This window comes from Opisthocomus hoazin, chromosome 23 (genome assembly GCF_030867145.1).
Source record: "Opisthocomus hoazin isolate bOpiHoa1 chromosome 23, bOpiHoa1.hap1, whole genome shotgun sequence".
Taxonomy (NCBI): Eukaryota; Metazoa; Chordata; class Aves; order Opisthocomiformes; family Opisthocomidae; genus Opisthocomus; species Opisthocomus hoazin.
The window spans coordinates 5,713,508-5,738,864 of record NC_134436.1 but is presented as its reverse complement, the minus strand read 5'-3'; the positions used below and the strand labels follow the sequence as shown (position 1 = coordinate 5,738,864).

The following is a 25,357-nucleotide window of genomic DNA, read 5'->3' as shown; positions in this document are numbered from 1 at the left end:
TTCATGTTGGACACTTTTCTGCTTTTATTTTAAAAAAATCCAGAATGGATCCAGTAACAGTTTTATTATCAAGGAAATTGTTTTACCATAAGCAGAGAACAGACACAGGATGGAGCAGAAGGCTCAAACAAGCAAAGTAAACTTCCACATAGCCTCTTTTGTAAGAAATAATGTTACAGCTAAATTTGAAGTAACCCCTGTCCTTGAGAACAAGGGTACTAACCTAGCCGCAGATCCGAATGTTCTCCAGCAACGTCACCAGCCTTGCCACCGCTGCTCCCAAGTACTCAGATCCACAAGGAGGGCCCATACGGGTGTCTCTCTCCTCCCAGTCCCAGCAGGACTTCCATCTCCACCCTTCGATTCAGTGACATGGTTTTCAAAGTTTGATATCAGATTTAGTACACCATTGTGTCAGGTATCAGAAATAAATGATCAGCGAGTCCCCGTGTGCCTCAGTTGAATACCACCAGGCCAAACACTTCGAACTTCGTCTGGCATGAATTAACTTTCATCAAGTGACAATTTATCTAGCAGACGCATCACTAAGTTTATACATTAAGGGATTTTATATATAGAATACTGCAAAAACACAGTAAGTCTGAATTCTGCCCCTTGCTGCTCAGGAAGGTCCCTTCTCTCCCAAGCGTCAAGAAAATCGACCTCTTCTTCATACTCCAGTCAAGGCAAGACAGAGACGTCTTATTGCTTCTCTTCCTTCTGATCCCCCGGACTTCCCGAACCCTCGCGTTCGGAGGCCATCTGTGAAAGAGTTGGCTTATTAGCTGTAATAACAACAAAATGCTGCTCCCAGACATTTTTTTCCCAGCTAGCCGCTTAGGTTAGTTCCAGACTGAAGACGCCCTTCCCTCAGTGAAAAGCATAATTGTCCACTGGAGAACAGCAACAATCTTCATCTCTGCGTGACTGCTACTAAGAGGGAGGAAATAATCTTCCCGTTATTTACGTGTTCCCAGTGGATGTAACAAGCTTACACTGCAGCACTGAATGTTTTCAGTTTGACATCAGAAAAGCAGCTTAGGACCACCAAGGTCACCTGGGCAGTGTGCTGCTTCTGGGAGACCTTCCACACAACTGCCAGGGCTTGAGTGGGTGGGCCTTCCACTGGGGAGGAGATGGAGAAGAAAGTCCTGGTGGCCTCACTGCTGTGATTTTAAGCAGACTGAAGAGGAGGCCTGTTATACAACCATCCTAAAACTAAGTCCAGACCTTCCACTGCTTCTTTAGGCACTCTACACACCTAGGGGAAAGCCCTAGGAGCTCTCCTCGAGGCTCCTTACCAAGAGCTTCCAGCACTTCTCCATACACCACTGTACAGAAGCCTAACACCCCACCTGGGAGGCGGGATGGCCAAGACTGCAGGCCTTCACCTCTACCCGGCTTCCTACAGCAAGCATCCCTCCGAAGGAGCTGCACCGAGGCTTGGCGCTACCTCCCAGCACAGCTCTTACCTGCACGTCTCACGTCCCGACCCAGCCCTCCCCATCCGAGGGCTACAAAATGGAAATGGCTGTAAACCTACCTTCTTGTAAGCCATTTCAAACAGTTTCAGGGAAGCCTGCTGCAGGCTGGTTGCTGCCTGCCTGATGTTTTCTCCCGTTTCAGTATCTTTACGAGCCAGAAGTTCCCTCATCTTGGCAATTTCTTCCTTTAATTTGTTGCACTGAAAATAAGTGACAAACAGACACAATGAAATCCTGCTCTTTGTTCACCGAGAATCTCGTTCCTGTCATTTCACCCACCTACTGGCCACAGCAAAACTGCCAGGTTTTTGCCAGAAGCCATAAAGCCATGTCTCAAACTGAGCCATACGGTCCGCAGGGACCAGGATTGCGCTCAGTTCCCAGTGGGCACCTGTCCACTTCACTAACTGTGCCACAGTTGGCATTAATCGGTCCCCTTGGTTGCAGTCTCAGCAGAGGCGCCAAGGACAGAAAGCCCTGCAGAGACCGAAGAGCCCGCCAAGGCTGAGAGCTGCTCTCCCTGGCACACCTCGCCAGCGAGTCAGTCACCCCGGGAGCCAGGGTGAAGGGAAGGGAGAGCTGCTTTTCATCTATATTGAAGTCATGTCAGAAAGCCAACGAGTAAGGCTGTTCACCGCCCTGTTTAATCCCTTTGTTACACGTGGGAGAAGGAGCAGAGAGGCAAACCAAAGCAACACGGTGTCATCCCAGCCCCTGTAGCCATCTGTCAAGCCCTCCACGCAGTCTGGCATTTCTCCGTCAGGCTGGCGCGCTGCTGGAGAGGCAGGCCCGGAGAAGCGAGGTTACTGGGGGACAGCTGTGCCGGCAGCGCTTGCAGGCAAAACGTGGGCAGAGTTCTCACTCAGAGCCGCAGGAAGGGGAAGGCCATCGACACCTTCTGTGTCGGGCCACCGTCTCCACCCTGACCACGCAGGCCTTACTCGTAAGCACCGCCACCCTCTTTCCCTTGGCATTCCCCAAAAGACACCGCAGGGAACAACAGCCCTTGCAGGGAACAGGGATTTAGGCTCGGTGCTCCTGAGAGAGAAAACTCCAGCGATCATAATCCCAAACACAGAGGCAGCCAATATCCACCCTGGAGAGACAAGCTCGGCTGGAAAAACAGCATTTAAACTCATCAGAGGCTACTTACCAATGAACGGTAATTTTGTTCCCTCAAACGCCTCACAAGCCCTACAAGCCCTTTGTATTCTGCTTCGAGAGCTGTTACCTTGAAGACTGTGCAATCTGTTTTAAACTTGGCTTTTGAAATTCATAATGCAGAAATTAAACTGTCACTTACAACAGTATGAAAAAGCACTCTTTTGATACTAAATATCCACTTCACTCCAAAGAGAGATGAAAAATCGGAGCTAAGTGGTTACAGTAAATTACACTGCCTCCAAGTTCTTGGGTGCTGTGTTTGTACCACCGAGGCTGCTAGGACTGCGCAGCAGCTTTGCCGATACACTGGTAGGCACTGCTCATAATCTCTAGCTTTTGAGCAAAACTCTCCTCTCACACAGGCCACACTACAGCTCTTATCAAATCACTGCAAGGCCAAGTCAAGGACACAATTCATGCAGAAGCCTTTTGTTAACAGCTTCCCAGGCTCTTAGATCTTCAGTGACACTGAACTTGTGCTTTGAAATAGGATATCTGCTATTATCCAAGCCATGTTCTTCTAAGTACATCCTTACATCCTCCCATCAGCCACACTCATCTCACTCATCAAGTGCAAAAGCCAGAAGAGTCAATGACTGTGCCACCTCTCCGCAGCATGGATATACACACCGAGTTGATGCTACTGGCCAGAGCCAGCTATGAGTTACGTGAGAATGTGAGCAAAGACACAGCAAGGAATCTTACCTCCTCTGCTGTTAGGGGATCAGAAACTACCCACCTCATCCGCTGGCAGCTGATCCTTGAACTCCTCCATCTTAGACTCTGTATCATGGATGATGCCTTCGGCCATGTTCACAGCTTCCACACGTTCCTGGGTAAGAGAGCTCATAAGGATCTACTGCACATCTCACTGGCGATGCGAGTTGTGTACGTATGAACTAGCAGCTGATGTTTCTTTCCCCAAACTGCCAAATTCCATCTTAGCTCCTACCCAGGGTCCTTCCTTAATGGCATGGGGAGGGGGAGAAGAAATGTAAAGCAAACCATTTCTAGATGCATTATGGCACCACAAGCCCAAGCAGGCAGTCTGTGCAAGGCAGTCCTCACGCTGTCACACACAGCAAATCCCATCTTCCTGGAAGAGGCAGCAGCTAATACAGCACTACTACTGCTGGCACACTGCAAGAGCCAGCAACTGCAGAGACAGGAGAGCACTCTCTGCTCCTTTGGAAAGCAACAGAACTCTCAGAAAACACTCTTAATCTGCTTCAGGAACAAGGACACTAGAGATAACAAAAATGCTGGGTTGTTTTACTCCTGTCCCCCTATTACAACTGCTTGTAGCATCTCAACGGTGGAAAAACTCCACTGTGCTAGGTAAGAAATAAGTTCCTAATGTTCCTGTTGCAAAGACAAAATTCAGTCCCAGCATCAGCACGAACTACTTCACCAGCAGTGGTCTCCAGGACACTCAGCCCTCTCCATCTGAAAGAACAGTCTACCTGAACACGGGTGCAAGAATATTCTCAGGAGCCCAGCCGCTTACAGGGAAAGCCGATGAAAAATAGTTTTGTTTCTACACTATGTCTTCAGTCTTTGTGGGCTGCCAAAGTTTACAGCAGGATGCCGAGCCCAGCAGAGGGACAGATAACTCTGTTTACGCATTCACAATACTTCCACGGCAGTAAAACCATGATCAGAAAGGTGAAACCAGGGAAATTTGACAATTACAGTTACGCAGGTCAAGTAAAGAGGCAGACCAGTGTTAGTTAAGAGAGCAACCTAATGACCTTCATCTGACAGGTCACCGGACAGAGATGAGTCCCACTTCAGGACTACAACAGGGAAGAACTAATTCAGTGATTTAAGACACAAAGTTCAAGTAAGGCAACAGCAAAAAGGTTTCAGTGCAGCCTCTTCAAGTGCTAGGCCACCACCCACGCTTCATGGCAATGATGCAGTTATTTAAACAGTGGGACTTTCAGACCAAGGTCTCTCAGTGTTCGCCATCTAACCTACAAATGCTAATAAGCCAACGCTCTGTGGCTTTAGAGCTTTTAAGACAAGACAATGCTGCTTCATGTGAATTTACTCCATGCATTCCCTCCTTTAGTCCTCTTCTGATCCTTTCAGTATTGAGGATGACATTTACAGAGCTGCCTGAACATAAGACAGGTTTCTACAGACTAGGAGAACAGATAAATTCAGTGCGCTAGTTTCAGCAACTGCTAAACAGACGCTGATACTGTATCCCAGAGCAGGCCTTCACTGTGCCTGCTTAAAAATCAATGCTCTATATTTAGTAGCATAATTCATTGGTACTACCCTCATTAAACCAATTAGTTCCAACCATTAGTCCTGTGAACACCACAGGTTCAGTCACTCAACCATGGCAAGTGCCAGTCTTGTCTTGACAAAGTCAGTGAGGCTTTCAAGCATCTCCCAATGGCTTCACCTGTGCCGAGGGCAAATACTGCGCTCAGATGAATTGCAGCATTCAAGACACCACAGTGAGTTTTTAAGCACAATGGAAAGCAACTTCCCACTTACAAAAGAAGAGGCTGAGGTGCAGCTTTGCTTGGCAAGTTCTATAAATTAAGCTTTAGAATAAATTCAGAGAAAGTAGCTTAAATATCCCCATACTACCTCCACTTAAATGGAACATCACCGTGAGAACCCAGCTGTAACAGGCTAGCTCCAAATTAACAGCCAAGGTAACAGGTAGGTGGACAGCAGAGAGCATGGATGACAAAAAGCACAACCAAATTGCAAAGCTCAAAGCTGTTTGTCATGAGTAATAGGTGGATAAGTTTGCTCCCTGCTGCCTCCACGTCCCAGTACTTCTTCAGGGAGGAATTAAAATGCTAGTGCCACAGGGCAAGTTACCCAACCCAAACCCAGGATCCAAATGCCTCTGCATACACCTTCTTCCAGCTCTGGAGCGTAAACTGAATACAAGGAAGCAAGCAGATACTCGGGTAACTGCACAAGCAAACAGCACAAGGCTGTACAGAGCAGAACCTACAGCTCCTTCAAAGGGGAGCACAGTCAACAGCGCAGAAGGGCAGTAACTGGCAGGTACGCTACCAGCTGGAAGATGCCATAATGATCATATTACCTTTCTTCGCCTGTCTTCCTCTGCATATTTCTCTGCATTCTTCACCATGTTCTCAATTTCATCTTTGCTCAGGCCACCAGAAGACTGGATAACAACTGCATTAGAGAAGAAGCGTTACTAAAGAATGTGCTCTCACCTTTGAGGAGAGTATTATTTCCCAAAGCCTCTCAGCAGCTGTGCTCAGGGACTGTGCACCTGTGAAGACCCCGTGGGCAGTACAAAGACAGCCAGTCTTTGAAGAGGCAGTCATGCTGCTGGCAAGACTCAAACCTGACATCTTAGATCTATGGACTCCCCAGCTCTGCCAGACGCTTCCTGTTCACTGGTCTGCAAATCACTTTGACCGTTCTCCAGTTACTCCTTCTGGAAAGTGAATGTGCACACAAAGCCCCCAAACCACAGGGGCATCCTAGCAGGTTAAAAATCACAAAACTGAAGAGGCAAAAAAACAACCAAAGAAAAAAATCCAGACAGAAGGAATTATGTTACCAGGGCACAGAGATTCCTTTCACTGTTGGAAAGCAGCCCAGGCTGGTAGCAGGGTAAGACAACATTCCCCACCCAGCTCCTCACACTGCCCTTAGTAAGTGAGCATAGCATGATTCTATGGGCAGGCTCTTACAGGTGTCCGCCCCTCCCTCTTTTTTTGCCTCCATTAGTGCCAAAAGGTACTTCTAGACTTCAGCTAATTTCTGCAGTAAAGCATTATTTCATTGCAACAGAGAGGACTGACATCCAGGATACCACAAAGTCCAAAAAAGGGTACGCCGAGATCCTCACTAGAAATAAGTTTTCTATACTGTATTTGTTAGGGGTACAAAACCCTGAACAAAGACAGAAACACGCACATGTGCCCTTTGGATGCAGATGTGCAGTTCAGCTTCATCATCAGGACCACGTTTGTACACAGGTAGGCAGCTACAAAATTCTAGTTGCCTATTATCAGGAGATGGCTATTCAGAGGTAGAAGGCTGCTGCACATCGAAAATATACAAGAAAATTAAAGTAACAAGCAGTGTGGTTCTGGTAACAAATTTCTGCCGAAAGCCAAGCAGCCTGATTAAGGAGAGCATATACCTTCCAGGTGACAAGACAAAGTTAACAATATTTTTCTTAACTAGAGCATGTATTTGATTGCTCAAGTGGTTGCCTCCAAGAAACAACTGAAGGGCGGTATAGAGGCTTCCAGTTAGAGGCACAAAAGCAATCTATTTTGTATCAGGGGAATCTATGAATGCTTCAAATTAGTTTTATGAGCCCACAACGGAGCTTTAGAAAATGCCAACCGTGTCGTTAATTACCCCAGAACACTGGGACTAACATTTCATTGCACTACAGAGCAAAATACACTGACAGCTTGAAGTCCCCAAGCCTCCTGCCATTTAGAGACGGTTCCAGCCTAAATGGATGAAAATGAACAAGGTGGTTATGCAAAATACCTGCTGCTTCAAAACACTTCAATTTTGAGACCTTTGTAATGGGGTAATTAGAAACAAAACAGGGTCTCAGCACGGGGCTGATCTGTTCAGCTGTACTTGACATGCCCTGGATTCAACAGAGATCCTCCTAATTCGATTTCTCCCTTAAAAGCTGTCACCTGCATGCAGGCAGCCTCCAACAGCCAGTCAGCTCTGCAGGTGTTAGCAGAGGGCAGCCCCAAAGGAACACCCAGGAGCACAGCTCAAGAACACCCTGTACAAGGTGCTGGATTCCCTAACCCCGACTTCTGTCCCTTCAGAGTAACGTAGGGCAGAACGTCACTGCTCCGAGCTCCTCTGGTGCAGGCCATCGCTGTACGCAGCAGGAACACTGCTCCAAACACACCGGCGAGCCCTCAGCTAGCCACCCCGTACGCCCCACACCTCTCCTGGGACGGAGGCACAGCCGATACATTCAGGAAATCCCAGGAAACAGTTGCACTCTGCTGAAACACTGCTATAGTGGTCACAGCAGACTGCAAGACCAAGCAAGGACCATCATACAGCACAAAATGATTCAGAATGTGGTAAAACCCTCTAAGCGAGGACTTCCTTGACCTTGGTATAGGCAGATGCTTCATCTCTGCCTAATGTGCCAAGAGAGCGCATCCATTGGTGGCAATCTCTGTCAGCGGGCTAACAGAGAGCGCAACAGAGTGCTACATGTTTACAGAGGCTTCAGTTCCTTAAAATGAAACAACAGGTCAGCTGTCACTCCTCCTGCTCCCTATTTCACTGTGCGGTAACCCTTCGCCCTCCCTTCCAGAGCAGGCACTTAGGCTCCTAAGATGACTTCAACTGCATCTGCGCTGCACTGGCAGCAGACTGCTTGAATCATCCTGACTCTTAATCAAGTAACATGCACCACAGTCCCCACCCCTGGACCGTGGGATGCCCATCAGGGCAGCACTCCATCACCTTTGGTGTCCCCTAGTGTCACCCCCAGTGCCCAGCGTGCTACGGCACTTTCACTGCTCCACACCTTTCTCCTCACCCCTGAGCAGCATCCCAGAGCACTTACTTTGCTGTTCGCGTCCGGTGCCTTTATCCTTGGCTGACACGTGAACGATACCGTTAGCATCAATGTCAAAAGTGACCTCAATCTGGGGCACTCCGCGCGGCGCTGGAGGAATCCCAACCTGAGAACAAGAAGTGCTTAGCCATTAGCTCCCACACAGCCAGGAGCTCCAGGTACGAGGCTCCAGCGTCGCGCACGTTATCTTGGTGATCTGTCAGCTGAATCAACTATTAACTAACCCTCAGAGCTGAACCCTCTAAATGCCCGTGGAAATCATGTGATTAGCAGTATGTACAGCTAGCAGGATACAGATTTCTACCCAGGCCAAGTGCACAGAAACCACAAGAAGTAGCCCCCAGGTTTGGTCTGGAGGCAACGCAGGTTCTGCTTTATCGCTAAACAAGCCACTCTTCCCATCCAGGACATGGCAGGATGCTGTATTTCCTCACTTCTGGACACAACTGGACTTTACTGACTACCTCTGAGGTTAACCCATTAAAAAACTTGACAGGCAGTTCAGCTTCCTTCAAAGGTACAAAATAAAGGCAAAGCTCTTCCTTTCTGCATGGCTCTTCCTAGCAACAGCAAATTTGGGCAAACAGTTATCTAACAGTGCCAAATTTTGCTGACACTGATCAAACCAATTCTGTGTTGGGAGCTGGTTAGTCAGCCACACACTGCACACACACGAATCCCTCGAGCATATCCGTTTCTCCAGTAAGGAGGGCAATCCACGGGCTTTCACACAAAAGCAGCACTGGGCTAGAAACGGGTTACCCTAGGGACAGCAGGTTAACGTGCAGCCTGCGCCAAGTCTTGTCTTTGCAACACCAGAGGAAAGGCATGCATTCTGGTTACCTGCTGCATGGGCCTGGCACTAGAGAGCTCTCTTTCTGCCCAGAAGTGGAGAGGGCCCTTCAAGGTGATCAAGCCCTAAAGCTACGTTAGCCCCTGTGCCACTTCAGACTGCTTAGAAACTCTGAGTTCCATCTTAAACACTAGTTGCTCCCCTGCCACTGAAAGGCTGTCCCAGAATCAGGCTGTGCCTTTAGAGACTGCTTTTTTACTACAAATAGATAGGGTCAGATGTCTTCAGTAAGATGACTCCCCCTCAACACTGCCTTCAGGGGTCAGCTGAAATGGAGAAGGCTTTGAACTTCTCAAAGCAGGTCAAATCTAAGGTCATGAATACTGAGCAGCCAACGTACCAATGTGAACTGGCCAAGAAGTTTGTTGTCACTAGCCATCTCTCTCTCCCCCTGGCATACTTTAATCTCCACTTGAGTCTGCCCATCAGCAGCTGTAGAAAACACCTGTGGAAAAGGAACAAAGTTACAGCACAGCTAGTAAATTGCAACACATGAACAGATGCAGTTACAAACTGACTAACAAGGAAAGGAGTAAAGAGAAGCTACTTTGAAGAGGTAAAGAATCATTAAATGCTTGTTGTTCCCCTGTTCCTCTTACAAAACACCAAGGCACCAAGACTAGCAACAGCCAGGCTCACTGGCATCTTGTCCTATGTGCAGATGAGCACATGAAAACCGGCAATGCCATCCCAGCAGCAGGCTCCAGCAGCAGCCAGCCACATTACCAGAACGCTTCCTCCTGCCCTAACCCCACGCCCCAGAGAGAACAAGCGTTATCACTAAGAACACACACCAGCAGACCCAGACAAGGCAAAGTAAAAGAAAGGATCACACCCAAGTCTACTCGGGCCTTACGACACAGGGGAAAAAATAATCGCTTCTGAGGTACGCTGTCCAAGAAAGATGGTCTCCGGCAGGTGTGGTGCTCAGTTACAGAAGGTCTCCACACAATTCTTCTTCAGAATGATGTGTTGACAGTTACATCATGGCACACACACTGCAACCGCGACCAGGCCGCAACAGTTCTGGGGCATCTCAGCACACAGTAGCTCAACTCACCTGCCCCCTTGGGCACAGTAATCATCAACACAGATACTCAGTGGCTGACATTAAACCTGACTTCTACACCGCTTCTCCTTGCCAGACGAGGAGGAGAGAAGATCATCTACTGGGACGCTTTGGGTACCCTTCACTGGGTGTTTGAGACCACCACAAAAGACCCACCCATCTGGAGTCAACTTGTACCTGGCTCTTCTTAGTTGGTATGGTAGTATTCCTGTTGATGAGCTTTGTGAAGACGCCTCCCAGTGTCTCAATCCCCAAGGAGAGGGGAGTTACATCCAGCAGCAGGACATCAGTAACGTCACCAGCTAACACGCCACCTTGAATAGCTGCACCAATAGCAACGGCTTCGTCAGGATTAACTGCTTTGCTAGGAGCACGGCCAAACAAATCCTGTACAGTCTGCTGCACCTGAATGGAGGAAAAGCACAGCTCGTATGCAGAGTGAACCATCACCGCCCAGTGCTGTGGCCACAAGAACACACCAGCCGCAGCTAAAGGTTTGTATCTTTATGCTCCCACTGCCATTTAACCCCATGGCATGATAGAAATATTAAGCGTCAGGCTTGTGACTGCTCCCTAATTACCCATCTTCCGTGTACCCTGTTAAATGCAGTCGTTTCACTCTAGACAACCCCTTCTCTGGAGACTTTCCTGCAATCATGTTTGCCAGCTGCAAGTCAACCTACATCAGTCTTCTCACGTAGCCCAGCTGTATTCAGAAGGGATCGCTCCATGTTTATCGAGCAGGAGTCAAGGACTGCTCCCCAGGCACTTGTACAAGCCAACACCGGGCAGAACACAGCTGTCAAGGACAGTACAGCTGTGGAGGCAGAGCACAGGGAAGGTAAAAAAAATTCAGAGCACAAGGACAGGTCATCTTGTTTGTATGTAATGAAGGTGGAAAAAAACCCAAACATGTATGAAGGACTGCAGTTTCAAATTCTTTATTTAATGGGCCATTCCACCAGAGAAGTAGATCTGCTATGTCAGCAGACAGTCCGAGCTGCTGAGGGCTTTTCACTGCTCTGCCTTTTCGGAAGGACATGCTCATGATTACAACAGATTTACTGCTGAAGTATCCAGATGGGAATGCAACAAGGTGCCTCCACCAGAGCAGAGCTCAGCAGTCCACTCCTCCACCTTACAAGAGAAGGGTGTGGGACTTCGCTCCCGCCCACAGCTTCCCTCCTCCCCAAGCACACCCGGCAGGCACACGTCAGCACAGGTGAGCATGATGTGCCTGGGAAACTGTGCTGTAAGCAAACATCCAACTCCTCCGCGCTTAAGCCAAGAGACATCTGCCAGGAGTGTTCATTACAGAGGAAGACACTTCATGGATGAGCGTGTAATTAAGTGCAAGCCTCTGGAGGCATATTTTACAGTACAAAAGAAACATGACCTCTAACCACTCACTGTACATTTCCTGGAGCACTGGCCACGTGAGAGCCCTAAAGAAGGCACATTCCCTTCTAGCAGGGCAAAATGAACACAACAACGTACAAGAGAGAAGGCTCTGTGCAACATACAGGCACTTATCTTGGAGCCAGAGCTGTAACTACAGGCACTCAGGAACACACTATGCAAGCTCAAAGCCATAGATGCGGGGAGTTATAAACGGGGCATAAAAAAAGTAAAAATAAAAAAATTAAAATCAATATTTAAGTACTGTCTCCCACCCCTAAAGGATACATAATGTTTCAGAAAGGACTTCCCCACTTCTAGAGCTGTTTTTTGTCACTTTACATGTAGCTAACCACACCATCTTTCCTTTATCCAGCTGGAACAGTAGTGACTTGGGGAAGGCGTAGCACAGTTACTCGCTTGAGCTTTGGCCAGAGCAGCAGCTTCTGTTTATCTTGTTGCTCGGGCTCCCCTGCCTGGGTGACCTTCTGCGCATGCTAATATCAGCTCCAGCCACCACCCAAACCAACCCACCACCAAACCCCAAATCAATTCAAGCAGGACCACGCACACACCTACTATCCTAGGAAGGACCTGCAAATCCCAAATCTTAACAGCAGACAAATAATCCAAGCCTGACTGATCACTATGGAATGATATTTTGATGATCTCTGTAGAGAAGGACAAACCGTACCCTTGAAGACAGCAATGTACATACATGTTCAGCTCTGACTTCAGTGGAGCTAAGCAGCAGCCCGCACTGCTACTACGAACAAGAGTAAGTCACCAGCAGACAGGGCCATATCTGCAAGACTCTGCATGTCAGCAGAGCAAGCTTCTAAGTTACCTGTTGGTGCTTATCACCACAGAGCACGAGAGCCAGTATTAGGTAATGAGTGTTTGGAAGAGCCAGTTAAATATGCTTGACAACACCCAGCCTCACACAGGTAGCTGAGTACGCGCAGGTAACAGCGCCGTTCTGCTTGTGCTGTTTCTTCCCAGCTTGCTATTAGTGCTCTGTGCAGGGGAAAAAGTTCAGTGGAAGGCAAAGGTAGTACTGATAGGCTATTGTCATTGAAGAGTACCTTTATCACTCACTGAAGTCCACAAACAAGAGACAACACTGTGTATCTGAACAATGCTGCTTATGTTTGGTCCACATCACAAAACCAAGTTGAATTTTCAACTCCTGATGCCTCCCACTTGTCTTTGTAAAGTGCAACTCTGCTACAGCCCCCAGAGCCAAGCTAATTAAGCAGGGTGAGAGTCCCTTGCTACTGCTTTCATGCGACTACTTCACATGTCTGCTCTGCTCCTGGCGGCCTTCAGCTGCTGCAGTGCTGAAGTTACCAGACTCTCAACTTATCCGTTCCAGATCACCCTTAGCAGTAAGCACTGGCTAGCTGTGCCAGCTTTGCCCCTAACAGAGACATATCTCATACCTTTGGCATTCTGGTCATGCCACCGACGAGGATGACTTCACCAATGTCACTCTTACTGACTTCAGCATCCTGCATGGCTTTCTGACATGGTGCCACCGTCCTTTTGATCAGATCAGCTACAATGCCCTCAAACTGCGAGCGACTCAGCTTCATGTTCAAGTGCTTTGGTCCAGAGGCATCCATAGTAAGGTATGGCAAGTTAATATCAGTCTGCAGCACAGAAACAGATGCGGAGTGAGAAACAGGAATGGAAAACAAGGAAGCTACATAGAGGTTTTAGATCAAGTCACAGTTTCTGTTCTGCCCGTATTGGAACATCTCCACGGCTGTTCTGCAGCCCAGTCTTTAAGTGGCAGAAGGCACATTTTTATGTTTGACATTTCAGACAAGAGACAGGTAAAATATAGTTACACATCTCATGGTTAAATCTGTCAAGTTCCAATTTTAATATTGTGTTATTCTGAGGTCTTTTATTGTTAAGAAAAACAATTTAATTTCTATCATAGCCAGGTCACGTCAGAAGTGACCATCTTAATCCTCTTCCTTTAGCACAACACAGAAGAAAGACTATCTTCAGAGTTCTGAAAGACTTTGCCAAATGACTGACATTTCATATAAGGTAAACCACTTGAAGGAAATAACTCATGACTTATCTAAATACAAACAACTCATGTTCGACAGCCAGTCCATTGCCATTTAACATAAAGTTCATCAGTGCCAGGGACCATAATCCCCACTTTTCATGGCTATTTGTGAATGATCTTACAAATTCACATGCTGAATTTTTAAATCAAAACTTACACTGAAACCATCTTGTTCAAGTGCTGAGTCATGCTGACATCAAGATATTACAAATCAAAGCAATTAAAAACATTAATGCTTTAAGCTCTAGAGATTTAAGTTTATACAACAAGAATTAATTCCAAGTTACTGACTAGAGGTGCACATTCACTTTAGAAATAGCATGGCCAAAAACATTAGGGGAAAATAGGGCCAGAAGCAAGTTGTTTTCCCTTCACTGCTAAAGAGTTCAGGAATTCAGTTTTTCCGGGTATGAACAGACTGTATTTGCCAACTCCTGAGCTAGTAAAACAGAGCCTGCTATGTCTCTGGCAGAACTATGCATCCATTGTGACTGGCCTAAACTCCTTGCTACGAGTTCCACACCGGCCAACAAAAAGACCACCATCAAAAAAAAAAAGTTTATTCAGAACCTAGAAATTGGCAGAGACCCCATTTCAATTACTATATAATTGACCTTAATTTCACTTAGGCAAGACTATTACACCCCCAACTTGCTGCTTTTCCAGCTCCTTATTCAGTAGTGAACAAAAGACATGCTTGAATGCATTAATATACAAAGCAGGTGGAAAAAATAAAAGGGGGTACATGTTGCCCATTGTTTAGACAACTATGCTACAGGCAAGTAAGTAAAGATTCTTTACAGAAATTATTTCTTGTTACTAGACAAATTAGCTGTTTCAGTGGAATGAGTAGCACCAAGGTTCTGGAACAGCTTGCACAAAGCCGCAAGCGCTTCCAGTAACCCAGCAGTACTGGCTGCAGCTAAATTCGCCGATGCTCATCAGACTTCTGAAATGTATAGTAAGTTGGGAACAAGGACATATTCCCTGCAAGACAACAAAACATGGTGCCAGCAGAAAGGCAAAACCCAGCACTCGCTAACATGCTCGTCTTCTGATAACTAATTGTGCTCCTGAACAGTCTACCCTGCTAAAGGACTTTCTCTCAAAGTGATGTCATTTGGTAACACAGAGGCTTGTTCTGCCACCACAAGAAAAAAGCAGCAATTTCGTAGAGCTTTGTAAACAGAAATAACAGAAAACTCAAGTGTACCAAAATGTTCTACCGGACCGCTTTGAACCCAGTCACCTACCTGCACAGACGACGAAAGCTCACACTTTGCTTTCTCTGATGCTTCTCTCACCCTCTGAAGGGCCATGTTGTCTTTAGTCAGGTCAACACCCATCTAAGCGACAAACAATACGGGTTAACAGACCCTCGGCTTTTGCACAGGAGTCACAGAGAGCTTTTCTTCATTACAGTTCACCTTCCTATCACTCTTGACTGTAAAGATGTTTGTAGAAATACAGCCTGGCATATGCACTTCTGCCGATCTCTCTCACTTCTGGCAAATGTATCTAGCATTTCAAAAACATCTGCTAGCCCTCTCTGCTCTGGAAGTGATTACACAGTAACTAACTGACCAAAGCTTAGAAAAGCTGCTGCATCACAGAATATAGAAGGCAAGACTGGATTGGCAAAGCTGTTGCAAATACATTGCAGTTTCCTACAGTCAACTCTGTATTGTACCCATATGTGCTGACACATTTAACTGGACCACAGGTATTTATTACTGAAAGTAAACAGAGTTACGGAGGACAGTGCTGCTACACTAGAGTAAAAAGCAGAATCCTGCTATTTTGTCTTCCAGGAGAGGCATATTCCACTGCAAGAAAACAAGCGTAAGAACTGGAAGCCAGAGTAACAGGTGTCTTTAATAGTCTTAAATTTCAGCTGTGCCACAGATTACAAACCAAGTCCTAATAATTTAAGAAAATTCACATCCTTCCACGGAAGTTAAATGAGGTTGAAAAACAGTGTAACACAGGAGTGAATTCTGACGAGATACCTTACCTCTCTCTTGAACTCTTTAACAATGTACTGTAGCAAAGCCTGGTCAAAATCTTCTCCACCTAAGAAAGTGTCACCATTGGTGGACTTCACCTCAAAGACCCCCTTCTGGATTTCCAAAATGGAAATATCGAAAGTGCCACCGCCCAAGTCGTAGACTGCGATACTACAAGAACAGATAAAGAAAAACATTACTTTCCAGGCAAGGCTGTGTGGCTCAAAAATCATTCTCCCCAGCAGATGAGGTGCGCAGAATTCATGTTGCTGTCCACACAAGTTAAAAGCCTCTCTAAAGACAGCAGTAAACAAATCACACAGCATATGCGTTCCTTGAGCACTCTTGAGTCCACGCAGAAGTCTTCTCTGAAAGATGTGCTGCACGACGCTTAACCTTTCCTGTCATTTCAAACAGGGCAGTTCCTTCTTCAAATAAATACACGCTTACACCCAATGACAAGTGCAGGGACACCAGAACCACTATGAAACACGTTTTTAAAAATATGAGACTTTCGCAGAACCACAAGCTTCATCAGATTTACAAAACCTGTAACAAATCCCCTGCATTTACATAACCACCCTTGACACAGTGACAGAAGGCTGAATGCAGTCAGGGAAGAAGACACAAGCTGTGAATACCAGGTGCCAAACCTCAGCGTACCTCTTGTGCAACACATCAGCACCCATGGTGACAGCCTCACCCAGCTGTCCTTAGCCACACCTATCACCACTACCAGTAGGTAAGATAATTAAATCGACACTCAGCTTTGATAATTAAGTTGTAGCTGCAAGTTATGAACTCACTTTCTTTAACCAGTACGATTGGCATAGAACAGAGGTGACATTACATGGCACTGACTCACAGCTGTGCGTCTACTTTGGCAGAATTCCAACCAAAGATTTTAAAAACCACAAAAGCAGAAGAGGCATTTACAAAGCAAATTACAGCATCCTTACTTAAAGGAGGGTTGGTGTTATGAACAGCCACTTACACTTTGTCTTCAGACTTGTCCAGACCATAGGCAAGTGCAGCTGCTGTTGGTTCATTAATCACCCTCAAAACATTCAAGCCTGCGATCTGCCCAGCATCTTTTGTAGCCTGAGGAAAAACAGGGGAAGAGTGCTGACTACTGAGAGAAACTCAATGCAATTTGTAAGCCCCAAAAACTCTTACAGCTTGGTGAATACCTGTCTCTGAGAATCGTTGAAGTAAGCAGGGACTGTGATCACAGCATTCTTTGCCGAATGTCCCAGGTAATTTTCTGGAGGAAAGCGGAGACAAAGCAAAGTTATCCTTGTAAGACAAAAATACCACCAAGTTGTTATTCTGTAGTTTGAAATAATTTTCCTGAACTAAGAACAAAAGACAGGCTTGCTGCCCAAGAACTTGCTGCCCAAGAACTTGCTGCTTTCTGGGAAGATGCAGAGGGAGCTGTGCAGAAATTATGTCCTTCCACATAACTTGGAATAGTTTGTAGGCTTCCAACAGAACAGCACAGCACCTCTGCAATTCAGTGAGTGACTGGATGCCACGGGCGAGGGAGAAATCATCTGAGAGCTTAACTTGTCTTTTTCGTGTGCGACACTGAAGTTGTTTCCCATTTCTTTGGAGTATTCAACATGTGATGCACTTTTAACTCATTTTCATCCTGTTCATAGAGTATGCTGTTGGTAACATTTACACAGTACAAATAATGTACACATACTAACTTTACAAGTGTTTGACAGCAAGTCGGGAAAAATACGTATTACCCCCGAATTTAAGGCCACAAATGTCACAGCATCAAATGCAGATTCAGACCTGCTAAAAAATAAGAATGTGCATGATGCAGTTACAATGCACAGACAGGATTTATGCCTCTGCAGTAGCTCTGCACAGACACAGTGTAATAAAATGAAGTGTGTACACTGCATTATTCTGTGTCGCTTGCAAAACCAGATCATTCCATAGTTGAATTCATGTAGCATTCGGGCCAAAACCCAACAGATCTACAGGAAGCAGACACCTGCTTAAGGCAGGGGAACACCACCCTCAGAGTAAGTCAGATTCATTGCATCTAGATGCTCACATACCACACACTCATATTTTACTCTTGGGTGGAGCTTTAGCAAGCGTCCAGCACCTAACACTGAAAAATAAAAACTTTTGGATGAAGCTTCAGAACAACCTTTTGTGCTGCCCTCCAAACATTTACCACTGGATGCACAACGTTTACCAAAAGAGGCTGTGGAAAGCAGCTACTGACTATTATCTCAATGTATTATACTCAGTTTCCCCAGAAACCACATTAGGAACTGAAAAGGAGAAAAAACCCACAATTTATCCAGGCCAATGGATATTTTCCCCTAGTGAAGATTTGAAGTCGCCACTGGCTAAGAAGCTATGCATTCAGGCCCAAAATTGGGTCCCTTCAACACTCCCTTTCTTGCTACGTACCTAGCAGCTGACCAAGAACAAAGCCACTCAAAACCCTGGCCGCTGCAGCCCGTGTTCAGCTGCAGCCAGGGAGGCACAAGGACTGCAGCTTACAAGGAAAGACAGCTCCCCCTTCTGAGTAAGTGTGTGTTCAATTCAATTAAAACTGAGCATCAACTCAATCGATACTCAGTTTGGACAAGAGTATGTTTTAAGTAAAGCACCAATATCTCGCCAAAGATCCGAGATCGAGGTAGGCACTGATCTTCCTTGAGGCTTCGTAACAGCCCATCACACACCCTTCCACCATCAGCCCCACGTAAGGGCCTGCTGTACAAGGATTCCTGTACCAAAAAAGTACCTTTATGGCTGCTGCACTTCCATTTACCATGGCCCAGCACCAGGGTCACACCTGTGCTCACACATGGCAAAGACCAAACTGTACCAACCTGCAGTTTCCTTCATCTTCATTAGCACAAAGGCACCGATCTGGCTTGGAGAATAGAGTTTCCCGTGAGCCTCTACCCAAGCGTCTCCGTTGGAGGCACGGACAATTTTAAATGGAACGTTCTTACTAAAAAACAGAAGAATTCCACACTCAATTCCTGTATTAGCACACAGCACAAAACCCCTAGAACTGGTATCAGCAGACAAACATGTACAATTTCTAGACGAAGAATTCCGAACTTGCCAACAGCACCCTCCGATCCAGGGAGTCCCAGAAGTACCAATATACTCCTACTGGTTTTAATCAGCTACATCATTTAATCGCCAGCCTTTGGTATGATCATCCGGCTTTGATGGTAAACACCCTCAAGAATGAGAAAAGTTTTCACTGGTAGATGCTGATCGTTCTGCACAGCATCAGCAAGGCTTTTTTCTTCTTTGAAAACCTTAAGATGATCAGCAACTAACGTAGCAAAAACCAGCTTGGCCCTCAGAATACAAGCAATGAAACTCTGAGACACGAGGGCATCACGAGTTCCCCGAAAAGAGGGTCATATTTTAAAACACAACACGTCACATTACCCGGCATTGTATTTTACGCATTCCTGCTGGTAGCGGAATTGCTCTCCACCCTCACTTACATATCCTTCTTCACTTCAGAGTCATCAAAGCGCCGCCCGATGAGACGCTTGGTAGCGTAGAAGGTGTTGTGTGGGTTAGTCACCGCCTGCCGCTTTGCTGGCATTCCAACCAAGCGCTCGCCATCGGCCGTGAAGGCAACAACCGAAGGGGTTGTCCTGGCACCTTCGGAGTTTTCCAGCACCTATGTAAAAAAGCCATAATGGGATGTCATCACAAAACACTGCCTCTGAAAACACTAATTTGGACATTCAACTTCTCATACCGTCACTACAAGCTGGTATCCATTTTTTACTTACTTTCGCTTGCTTTCCTTCCATAACTGCCACGCAGGAGTTTGTTGTACCTAAATCAATTCCAATAACGGCACCTTTAATTGCTTCTGAGCTGTAAAGCATATTATAAGAAAAGAATTATTAACAAAGACAAATAACTAGACAGCCAAAAAAACTTTTTACCCTGAAGACAAGACAAAATGATTCTTCTCTAGACGCCGAAGCAAATACACACTGTATTCTGACCCAAAGTGTACTCCGACTCTTACACAGGAATTTAACCTCGTGCCTCTGTTTTCAATCAGATCGCTTAGAAGTAAATCCTTGCTTGTTTAAATGAACACGTAAAATACTATCTTTCACCACAATAATCTTTACTACATGTAGTGTCAGTATCCCTTAAGATCTTGATAGAAAACAAAGTCATCACTAATTCTGTCCCTACACAGACATGTGTTGCTTTAGGTTACTTTTGATGTTCAAACTTGTTTGAAAACATTCACTTGGTGTAAAAAATCTAGTAATAAATTTATTGGTTTATTTATCACTGCTTAGCATAAAAAGAAGAATACACAAAGAATGACTTAACTCATGCAGGGTTCTCTGAGCCAGAGCTGGAGATAACCACCTTTTGATCCTCAGGAGCAACAAACTAATTTCATTGTGAAAAATGGGAGCGGTTCTTACACAAGACAAATCTGAACCTCTTCCTGCTTTCTAAGAAGTCCGTACTACCCTCTTCAAGGCTACAGAGAACGACTGAATCACAGTTTTGCTTTCTGCAATGAAGAAAGCACGCTGAGGGCAGAGCAGGGCCCTCTTTGCGACGGGGCCATCACTGCCTCACTCCCCAGGACCCTCAGTCGCTCTGACTCCAACTCAAATAACGTAAAGCAGCGATCTCAGAAATGTGCAACTGCTCAGTTTCTCTGTGCTAACCAGAACTCAGCAGTCTTCCTAACACAAACAGATTTCCCATTCTGTGTCCTGAATCAGCATCAGCCACAAAACATCTGACTGAGTTATGCAACTAACTGCTACTCTTTTTCCATTATCTTGCAACAACAAAGCCAAGTAATTAAAACGCACGAGCTGCTGGAAATAAACTTTATCTTCAGTGAAATGGAGCCAAGCATCACTCTGGTTTCAGGCCAGTGTAAAAGAATTTGTTCCACCAATTTTTAATTTTTTTTCTTTCCATCAAAAAAATCTCAACAATCCACATCTTATGGATGCTGCTTATGGCAAGAGGATAGGGGAAGAACAATTCTTAAAGTTCCCTTAGAAAAAAAAAAACCCCAAAAACAAGTAAAGAGATGAAGACAGCCTTGGAAAAGTGACACACGTAGGTACTAGTTTTATCTTGCTGGTTTGGCTCCTTTACTCCATCTCTGACTCCAATGATCAGTTCTGGTATCAGGAGAAGAGTAAATATAAACATCAAACAGCCAAACATGAAGGAACAAGCAAATACTTACGCATATTTTCTGCTGGATGCTGCTCTGAGAACATTTTGACTGAGGCCATTCCAGAATGTCTATAAAATAAAGATGTCCCAATGAAAATTTAGCTTTAAGTGGTCCTCAAGCCAAGTCTTTCAAAAGCAGACAACTTTTGAAGCGACAAGGTCCTACTACAACACTGTATTTTTAAAATCTTAAGTGCCAACGAAGGAAGAATTTGAGACAGGTTCGGATCGCCGTAGAAAACCAATTACTACGCTTGTTCATCTCGTGTAACGCTGACTTGTATCACCAGAACAGAGCTATTCCCCCACAGAAACCAGCCCAAGAACACGCTACCAGGCAAAAGGCACCTCAGCAAATTAACTCTGAACCTTCAGCTCTCGCTGCACGGCGGCGGACAAACATTAACCCCGCTTCCCGAACGCTTTGTGCGCGGTCAGCAACGCCTCGCCCACCACGGCCCTCCGAGAACCCGCAGTCCACGCTGCCCAGCAACTGTTTTCAACCGGTTTCGCGGCGGCCGTAACCCCGCACTCGCCAACGGGCGACCCGGAGAGCTCGGGAAGCGTCACACTCCCCACCCCCCCCCGCGGGGGTAAACGCTTTCCGTAGCGAAAATCTACCGCGGGCTTGAGGCCGCCCGACAGGCCGTGGCCTGCGATGGGGCGAGGAGGGGGCGGCGGGGGCCCCGCTCGCAGCGGCCCCCGCCGCCCCCTCCTCGCCCCACCGCGGCCCCCTCCTTGCCCCCCCCCCCCGGTCCCCTCAGCGCGCACCTGCGCCAAGCCGGGGGGCGCGGGGCCGGGGGCGGCGCGCGGCAGGAGCGGCGGGAGGCGCGCGGCGGCGCGGAGCATGGCGGGACGGCGGCGGACCGGGCCGGCGGAGAGGAAACGGCGCGCGCGGGGCCGCGGCTCTTCTGGAAACCTCCACCCACGTGGGCCGGGGCGGGGGGCGGGGGGGCAATCGCGCCGCAGGACCCCCCGGTGCGGGCTGTCCCGGCGATCGCCTGATCTTTCCGCTCGTTTTCGGCGCTCCGCTGGGACAACAACGCGCGGGATGCGGCTGCGCGCTGCCTTCTCGAGGCCGTGAGGGAGCCCGCTTCCTCGGCCGGCGCGGACTGCGGCGATGACTCGGCGCCGAAGTGACCCGCCGCACACCGGCACGGCCACGGACAGCCCAGGTCCTGCGGGCCGCAGCGCACTCAAGGTCGGACAGGATAAAGCGCAGGGCGATTGCAGCGGCCTTGCGTCAGGGCGGGCGGCGCGCATGCGCGGCTGGCGCCACAGCCCGGCGCGTGCGCGGGGAGAGGCCGCGCGGGGGCGCCCTACTGCGGCTGCGCAGGCGGCGCCGCGCCGAGGCGTGCGCGCATGCGCGGTAGCGCGCCGCATGCCCTGGCCCTCACCGGCGCTGAGGCGAACCCCGGGGCCTAGCGGGCCCGCCCGGAGGCCTTCCCCTGCCGCCGGGGCCCAACCCCCGGCCCCGAGCCTGCGCACAGCTCTCGGGGGTGCTGGCGGCGCAGCCAGAGCCGCGGCTGCCTCCGCCTGGCCGCCTCCGCGCTCCGGGCGGTTTTAGGCCCCTTCCCCCAGGGCGCGGGTGCTCCACCGGCCCCGCGGGCTCCCTGCGCGGCGGGAGGCTGCCGCGGGGCCGGGCTCTGCTCGCCGCTGCCCCAGCGGGTTCAGGAGCCCTCGGTGGGGCCCAGCGAGCACCGGGCGATGCCACCGCGCCGGGGTGAGGGCACGCCCGCGGTAGCCTCCCGGGCAGACGGCGGCTCCGCGGCTGAAGAAGGCCGGCTCCGTCCCTCGGCACCGCTGCTTGTGTAAATGCGGAGCCCCGGGACGGGCAGCGGTAACGCGGCGCGGTGAGAGGGTGGGCAGCGGTGTCACCCCTCCGAGCACCGGAGAGGGGCAGCAGCCGGCCGCGCTAGCGCTGCTGTCGGGCTGCTCCCCTGAACGCGGCGCCGGGGGGAGTGGCAGCTCAATTCACATCGCTGGCAGCCTCCCGGTACTGGCGAGGCGGCCGTTCGAACGCGAAGGCACTTGGCAGCGGCCCTCCCGGAGCTGTGACCGCACCGCTTCTCCCCGCTCTCCTTCCACCTCCGAGGCAGGCAGGCTGCCCTGTCCCGCAGCCTGCCACCGACCGTGCAACGGGCGAACCTGTGTCAGCAGTCTGCAGAGGTGGTAAAAGCAAGAGAAAGAGGAAATCCTCCTGCTCTGAAGGTCTCAAAAATCCCCGCTCCAGCTGCTCGGGAGAAGACAGATGAGGCCTGCGGCAGCCTTGGGCTCAGCGCCCTGGGGTCTGGCTGGCTGCAGTGTCACTGCCCGTGCGTCTGCCTTCCAGGCACAGCAAGCTCCAGGCAGTGAGGGCCCTCAGAACACCCACCAGTGAACAGCCAGCAGACTTCAGTCTCCACACCTGAAGTGCAAGATGCTCACCTTCTGCTAAGAGCCACACCTTTGGGCTTCAGGTTGCCCATAGCTGCACCACTTGCAGTGTCCTTTGCACTTGCTGCTCTCCCTCCTCCTCCCACATGCATTGATCCCTCGGAAGGGATCTGCCTGTACTCCCTGAATCGTGCTACACAGCCCATAGCACTGGCAAACGCACAGCCATACCCCTTGGTTCTCAGGCAGTGGGCGGACATACTGAGCACCCCCGGCAAGAGATCCAGAGCTTCTAGCTTGCTGGCTTCGGGTGGCCAGGAGGGTGCTCTTGCATCAGGCTGGATCGGCCCCTGAGCCTGCACTTCACTGCCCTTGAGCCTTGCTAGGGAAAGGGGAAAAACTGTGAGGCGCTGGCAGGGAGGGGACTGCGAGGGAAGGCTCTGTGATTCCTTTCGGACAATCAGCAGTGAGCACCAGCTGCCTGCAACACAGACACAGTGCAAAGGAGCTGCCCTGTGGGGACCCAATTAATGCCTTTCCTGTTAATTGTTGCCAGACAGGAGGCTGCTTTGAAGCACTGCAGAGGCTGCTCTCGCAGCAGGGCAGCCCTTTGGCAGCTGCAAACGCAGGGCTCCGCGTGGCTGTCCCGTCCACGCTCCCACAGAGATCAGCCGCGGAGCATTTGCTCAGCTCCAGTAGGAGCAGAGCAGCGCTGTAATTCCTCTCCTGCAAAGCCTCAAGCCACCTCGGCTACGTTTGTCAGCTCCGTAGACATCTGTCTCGGAAGGATGTCACTGTAAATTATGAGAATTCAAGGAGGTTACACGGAGTTTTCAATGGAAGAAGCACGTCAGAGGCATCTGCCAGTGCCGAGGCAGGCCGGGGCTGCCGGCAGCGTGACAAGGCCCGCGGGAAGCTCTGGTTTAGCTTCTCCACCTTCATTATTTCCCACCGCAGGGATCTGAGGGCAGCTCCCGCTCCCTGGCTCCTAGGTGCATTGGAGTTACCCTGAGAGATGACGGCATGGCTTTAGGTGACCCGGTGTGAAAAGGGCTCCTTGTGGCAGCTGCCGAAACAGCTGCACGCGAGTCGCTTTCCTGCTCACCGAAATGGAGTCTAACAGAAAAAGCAGCGACGGATCAAACGCAGCGTGGCATCAGCCAGCACCCTGAGTCAGGGTGAATCACAAACCAGGTCCCCCCACGCTCAGTGCGCAGGAGGGGAAAGTCACGTTTGAATTCAGGGTTATCCCCAAACGCGTGATGAAGCGCTGGCTGGAGGAGGGGTGGGCCACAGCCCACAGAAGCAATGAGAAGGGGGCAGCAGGGCACGAGTATCCGTCCATTTGCCCAGGGTGGAAGGGATGCAGGCGTTTGGCTTGGGTATTGAACAGTTCGTATGCACCAGTGAGCTAATGAACCGCCAGGCAGATGCTTGGCTGGGTAATCATCTCAGGGGGATCACAGCAGGGGCGTGAGGGTTTGGGGTGGGCATTCACCACACAGCTGGGCGACCCACGGCTTCCAGTGGGGCTGGCAACAAGCATCAGCCCGTAGAGCATCACAAAAGAATCCAGAAAGCAACACAGAAGCAACAGACCAGCAACAAGGCAGTTACAGAGGCTGCCTGCGAGTCTGCCAGCAGCCCACCAGCCCTTCCTCCTACAGTGCGTGTGGCAGAGACCTGTCACTCAGCCGAGGATGCAGGCGACCAGAGGGAGCAGCAAACCACATCTCACCCCTACACAACTGCAGCTGCTGTAATAAGGATCTGAGGTGCCTCCAGGAACCGTAATAATGAGGGCAATTAGTGCATTACAAATGAAAACTTCCAAGTGCTGTACTCTGCAGATTTTTTTTTTTTCTTCCCCCCACCCTGATCTGAAGCAGCTGAGGTACAAAGAGAGAAGGTTTTCAGGAAGAACACTGCAGCTCTGAAGGCTGGGCTCAGCCCTGCTGAGAGGACAAGCTGTTTTGAAGGTCACCCATAGCCAAGCCGTGCCACAGTGGGAAGGCTGATGGGGCTTAGCCCCCCGACCTTGCCGGCGGGGGAAGCCCCCGGAGACCCCTGCGTTAAGGGTTCAC

General features: G+C 49.0%; 1 protein-coding gene and 1 non-coding gene across 2 annotated transcripts; both read right to left on the bottom strand.

Annotated features, from left to right (window-relative positions):
- HSPA9 (heat shock protein family A (Hsp70) member 9) lies at positions 1-22,125 on the bottom strand. Its single transcript, XM_075441973.1, has 17 exons — positions 21,669-22,125; positions 20,908-20,966; positions 19,454-19,541; positions 19,157-19,338; positions 18,518-18,642; positions 16,841-16,914; positions 16,645-16,751; positions 15,659-15,821; positions 14,898-14,990; positions 13,001-13,210; positions 10,338-10,565; positions 9,432-9,536; positions 8,227-8,344; positions 5,728-5,822; positions 3,388-3,480; positions 1,544-1,684; positions 1-762 (listed from the first exon to the last, which is right to left on the bottom strand). The coding sequence occupies exons 1-17, from the start codon at positions 21,744-21,746 to the stop codon at positions 703-705; spliced, it is 2,019 nt and encodes a 672-aa protein (XP_075298088.1). The 5' UTR covers positions 21,747-22,125; the 3' UTR covers positions 1-702.
- On the bottom strand, positions 10,014-10,084 carry LOC142364035 (small nucleolar RNA SNORD63). The gene has a single exon (XR_012766105.1). It is a non-coding gene; the product is annotated as a small nucleolar RNA SNORD63 (small nucleolar RNA).
- Positions 22,126-25,357: the final 3,232 nt, after the last annotated feature.

What these genes read in the sequence shown, in the direction of transcription:
- HSPA9 (XM_075441973.1), bottom strand. Translation starts at nt 21,746, where the DNA reads ATGCTCCGCGCCGCCGCGCGCCTCCCGCCGCTCCTGCCGCGCGCCGCC. An exon ending in GCATGACCAGAATGCCAAAG is followed by an intron (nt 10,566 to 13,000) that starts GTATGAGATATG and finishes TCCTCCATTCAG; the next exon opens with GTGCAGCAGACTGTACAGGA. An exon ending in TTGAAATGGCTTACAAGAAG is followed by an intron (nt 763 to 1,543) that starts GTAGGTTTACAG and finishes ACTCTTTCACAG; the next exon opens with ATGGCCTCCGAACGCGAGGG.